Genomic DNA, 5,796 nt, shown 5'->3' with positions numbered 1-5,796 from the left:
AGTACGTTACAAAACAGATTTCAGTATCTCAATCTATATAGATTATTCTGATCAGTTAAGAACAATGCCTTTGACTACACATATTTTAAATGGGAAAAGTACAAGAAAACATATAAGCCACTTATTTTTGTAGTTATTTCAACATCTAGTTATCTTTGCTAATAACTCCTTATTTCTCATTTGTGTTTGTCTAATTTCAATTTCCAGCTACTTGCTCTTGTCATATTGAAGACTATTCTGTAATTTGCTATGCATATAATATTTTTATATTGTAGTTACATCATTCCTCAACCCTTTTCTGATTAACTAAAGAAACTGAGCCTGAATAATCACATTCTAGGAACTTACCTGCAGCTCTAAAATGATCTGTTAATTCCTTTCTTCCCCAAATTCTGCGTTACCTTCATATTTATTTTTAAACTACTGATACAGAATTCTGGACATCATCTCACTACTTAATGCCATCAAAGTTACCATATACTAATTTGTTTCAAAAGAAAAGATCTGAATTTAGTCCTACTATCTTTTAAATAAACTAGCTAAACACAGGAAGATGCATGTCAAGCTAAATGGTAATTTCCTAGTCCTTTCCCAGATTGGGAAAAATCATATACCTTACGACTTCTCTCTGAAGCATAACAGAGATTCTGTGACATATCTTATACCTGTTAGGCTGCAGCAATTCTCGACAGACAGAGGAGAAATACAAAGTAATGGTTTGATTTAGTACATGCAAGGCCACGACCAAAGGAGAGAAATAATTCTCTGAATTTATAAAATGCTGGTCTTTTTGAAGACTAAATGTGCTGCCTTACCAATAAAACATTCAGTATGGTTGAATGCTAGCTTCCAGCTACACCACATACTATCTCACTCCATTTACAATACTGACATACGCGTTAAAACAGTAATAGCTGTTGAGAGCAGAAGAAGCTTTCTTTGGAAATAATTGTAAAGACGGCACACTGGACCTGAAACACTTCAGTTTTGGTTTTTTCCTCCTTTCTTTTTAAATATGAATTATATAATGATGGTGCAAGCTGAAAAGAGCTACACAGAAGAGTGAAAAAAAGGAAAAACAGTGCAATGAAAGGCTGGTCTTACTGAAGCACAGAGTCAAAAATTCAAAACACATTGTTTCTGATTTTACATTACCACATGTTTTCTAACAAGTCACTGCTCATCTGTACTTCGAACTATATCTTGATTTTCCGTAGGGATACTTCAGTCACGCTAGATTAAATACTCAGAGTATCAAGAAGTGTTGGACATTCAGCAGTTTCTAAGATACCGTAAGGAGTCTCTGTTATCAGTCAAATTTAGGGCTTATTATGAAAGGCACTGCAGAAAAACATAAAAAGAACCAGTTCCATGTCCGATTAAGATTTAGTATATGTAACCGTTAGGCTTCAGCTTACTAAAATTTTGGAATTGAGGAACTTGTTATAGTCATGGAATCTAGGAAAATCCAGAATTTGTACAAAATGTTATAGAGAACATATAGAAATATAAAAATCAAGAAGAATTAAGATAGTTTTGATTATATGTTGTGCTAACTAGATCTATGTTGTATAAGGACAGGACTTTTTTACCGCACCTCCATTTCGAATTTCTGCCTGAATCAGCTCCTGTTTTAGCCCTTCAATTTCTTTCTTCAGTTTAGCGTTTTCCACACGGAGCTTCTTCTCTTCTCTGAGAGATGCCTGCAAGACTAGAGTTGACACTACATTAAAACTGACAGTTTTTGATAATTAGCATTCATCATTTGGCAAACAGGTTTTGATTTTAAAGAAGGGTGGAACATGGTCAGCCAAAACCCCCAAAAGTGGAAACTTTTACGGTGTATATAATCAGAAATATTTTGGAATCCTTTTTTAGTCTTTTCTAAATAGCTGTTTAAAATACTTATTTACCCAAGTTACCTTTCAATATACTAGCTTCTCAGTCCCCTAAACAGACTCACAAGAAAAAATTCAAAGAAACCCATTAGAAAAAGCTTGAACATATTTGCAATATGGAGCACCTTAATTCCCTGATACCGATAGAATTGTATCCTATCAAATTTCAATAATCCGTTCTTGTCACCTTCCTCATTCATATCTTTTCTACTTCAAAAAAAACCCACAAACCACAAGACGGTGGAGCAGTGCTATTATTACAAGCTTTATCTTGGAGAACTTGAAACGCACATAAAAGGCTGACAGCACCAATGAAGTTGTCCCTGTTTTCATTTTTTCCTATGAGCATTTCATGTTAACCAGCTGGTTAATAAGTTTATCGTAAGTTAGATAATTCCTTACTAGCTTTCTCCTTGAGCAGAGCCACTTGTTGCTTGAGGTATTCAATAACTTGATCGGCCTCTGCACCCTTCTGCTCCAGCCTGTTCAGCACTGCGTTGTTGGCTGACATCTTTACCAAGAAACGGGCTAAAAACCTAGACAAACAGACAGTCTAAAATTAATGACTTAACACAATAATGCTACCATCTCTCACCACATGAAGCAGTTCTAAAAATCAGTTGCTGAATAAGAAAATTTGCTAAGTGAACAAGCTGGGCTCCTGCTTCCTAATGCAAAGCCCAAACAAAAAGCAACATTAAATGGAATATGATGCTTGACAACTGCTTTCAAGTACTTTGCAAGTGCAGAAAACATATTCTTCTCAGAAAGAAAGGTCTGAATAAATCAGAGGAAAAGGAAAAAGGGAAAAGGTTGGACAGGAGAACGCTGTGTCCTGGTTTTAGCTGAGATTATTAAGTGTACAAAGAATTTTATTGAGACTAAGAGAATAGAAACATCCTACCAAAATTTCCAAGCTTTTATAATAAATTTATTCAGAATAGATGGAATACGTCATACATTGTGGTTGTGCATACGTTAAGAATTTACTCTTATTTTACTTCTAAGAAGAATTCATCAGTATTTTTACTCATCTCGAATTAATACAACTTTTATTGCAGGTTTACACCTTCAGAGTTATTTTAGCACTGATTTAGAATGTCGTCTTTTATTTCCACTGAAATGGAAGGCCAGACACACGGGCAACAAAGAAGCAGGAAACACAAAAGACCTGTAAAGGCAAGAGCTCAAATAAATGCTGTCTAACCTTCTTTTAGGGTGTTCAATTCCTTTTGCCATGTTTCCCTAATGTTCCAGAAACTAGCTATGCCTTGTGTACAGCCCTTATTTCTTGAAAGCCACCAAATTTGGCGTGCTTCCTTCTCTGCAACATGTATGTCTAATTGTAAGAGCCGAAACAGTAGCAACAGAATAATGAAATAGTTTGTCACTTGTATCTGAGACAGATAGCGCTTTCATCATCTTACCCAGTATCTAGATGAAGAAAGAATCTGTACTAATAGCTGCCTCATCTGTAAACCAAGAAAAACGATTATAGGTTGGAAGACGACTCCTTGCCATCAACTGCAAAGGGAAGAATTGGTAGGAGAATGGTAATCCAGATGCACGCATTGGCTCCTCAACTTTATCAGACCCCCCCAAAATGTCTTTTATCATACCAAATAGGCAGAGAACTTCCCATTTTATTGCAAGATTATTCTAACGCTATGAACTAAAACTGTTTTTAACTTACAAATATGTTGGAATTTGCAACAAAAGCCATGCTGAAGACAGAACAGGTTTAGAAATAACTGGAAGGTAAATGTATAATCACATTATGCCAGTGTCAACATGTCATCTTTGCTGCACTCTCAGTATCAACTTAGATTTGATATCTTATCTACTGTTACAAAGAACTTAATTCTCCACAGCTATGTACCTTAAAAAGGGGCAAAATCGAATGAATCAGGAATAGTGTAATTAAAAGTTCTCAAAGTAAAATTCACAAAGCCAGAGAGAGATACAGTAGTCAGATGATGCATGGGGTATATTACTCCTGCAAAAGTGATTAATTGCACCAATGTCTTGCCTTCATTGCAATTTAAAACAACTGAAGCCTGTTTTTCACGCACTGTTTTACTTTAAAGATGCGAGAGCATTACTGCCATCGCACCTTCCACTCATCTACAACAGATTTTTCTTTTAAAAGAAAGATACTCTCATGGAGAGAAAGGCAGTAAAATCATTTCTCCAGGACAACTAAACTAATTTTAATATTCAAATTAATCTCTGTTAATAAGAAAATAGTTTGGTTTTCCATGTGCGGTCTGAAAAGAGACAGTTTTAAAAACGAAAACAGTAATTCCAATAAGTTACTGGTGTAGGTGTAACATAAAACTATTATGGCACAACACAGCGTAATGCAAAGCCTAGGGTATTACTGTCTGCATACCAGTAAGATTTCTTGCAAGCTACATATTCTCTCAGGGGAACACAGTACCAACAGTGGAAACTTTGCCAACAACAACAGAAATGCTACTAAAACTTCAAAGTGAATAGAATTGGTACATTTTATAGGTTTTAGCCAAGTTGGCTAACAAACTGAAGATCTGGAAATGAAGTTACATGATTACACTGGGTAGACATTTTTCCCACTTGTCAAATAAATTTTTGTAAACCTAGTATTATAACAATAACACAAAGGAATAGGTATTTCTGACACTAATATAAAGAGCAAATAGGCTGAAATGAACTGCGGCACAGAAACCCAATACAGCAGAGTGATAAAATCGTATCTGAAAAGGGCACATGGAAAAAATAAAGTTAAGATCCACCCTTATTTATAAAACACAAAAAACCATTAACACAGCAACAATCCAAGGTTACAGTCAATTACTTTTTTTAACCTTTTCCCTATTTCCTTTATCCTCTATTACCCTGACACCCCCTCACTCCACAGACACAAAAAAACCCCTCAAACAACTCCTATTGGTGATAAACTAATATATAAACTAAAAACAGGAAAGAAAACAAAGAATAATATAGTTTTAAAACCAGAATCATATCTTATTATAGATACATTCTGACTTGTTTTGCAGAAAATGTTCCAGAGGCCAACTGACAGTAAAGCTGTTTCACACGATTGTGCCTAACGAGCTGCTTTCCCTTCACACAAAAAATAGTTCTGAAAACCGATGAAGAAGTAGCTATATTCAAACCTTCTAAAAGGAGTTATCTCCTGAAGATACCTGGTTGCTCAGCTATAGGAAACCTTACTCTCAGACCTCTGAGGACTACTTCACCTGCAAGACATTCAGAACTGCTCCAAACCCCACTTGCTCCACTATAATGGAATTCAATATTCAAATGAAAGACAAAAACTGCAGGTTTTTTGTGAAGTTACCTATCAGCACATTATAAAAGTTGTTTAATTGCTCATCATTCTACTTGCTAATTAAGAGTTGTCTATCTTTTTTTAACCAGAAAACACTGCCTCCTGCAGTCTAAGCAGCTGCAGTACCCTCACAGGAGAGGAGAGGCATTATTCTACTTTATTTATCGAGAACACATAATGTGTAAGGGTCCTCAAAGGGGAACGCATAATGTTTAAGGGTCTCCAAAACAAATTAAGACTTCTCATATAGTACAGATTACCCTAAAATTTCAACATGTTTTGCACATACTGGTTTATGTGGCCTTGGCCTTAGAATATAACCACCTCAAAAAGTGACCACAACAAGATGATAACATAAAACTTATTGTAGCTTACTCTTCAGTATTAATATTCTGTTTTTAAAAACAAGAAAAAGACAAAACCCCCATAAAATTAATGACAAGATTTAAAACTTAAACTCTAAAAATTGTTTTTGGAATCTATCCATAGTCCAAACGTGGAACCAATTACTTTTCACTACTGAAAAACCAATCAGTTAACAAAAAAAAAAAAAAACCCGAAATT

General features: G+C 35.1%; 1 protein-coding gene across 1 annotated transcript in view; it reads right to left on the bottom strand.

Moving 5' to 3' along the window:
* Positions 1–2,428, bottom strand: part of LOC104490187 (aminoacyl tRNA synthase complex-interacting multifunctional protein 1-like) — a gene marked incomplete at its 3' end in the record, with an annotated part of 2,836 nt that extends 408 nt beyond the window's left edge. Inside the window, exons 1-2 of the mRNA XM_010132442.1 lie at positions 2,301–2,428; positions 1,598–1,711 (exon numbers count right to left, since the gene is read on the bottom strand). Of these exons, the coding sequence (XP_010130744.1) occupies positions 1,598–1,711; positions 2,301–2,409 (223 nt within the window). The remainder of the gene's footprint in view (positions 1–1,597; positions 1,712–2,300) is intronic.
* Positions 2,429–5,796: the final 3,368 nt, after the last annotated feature.

Source organism: Buceros rhinoceros, unplaced genomic scaffold, assembly GCF_000710305.1.
Source record: "Buceros rhinoceros silvestris isolate BGI_N320 unplaced genomic scaffold, ASM71030v1 scaffold14313, whole genome shotgun sequence".
Lineage (NCBI taxonomy): Eukaryota > Metazoa > Chordata > Aves > Bucerotiformes > Bucerotidae > Buceros > Buceros rhinoceros.
This window is presented reverse-complemented; position numbering and strand designations above follow the sequence as displayed.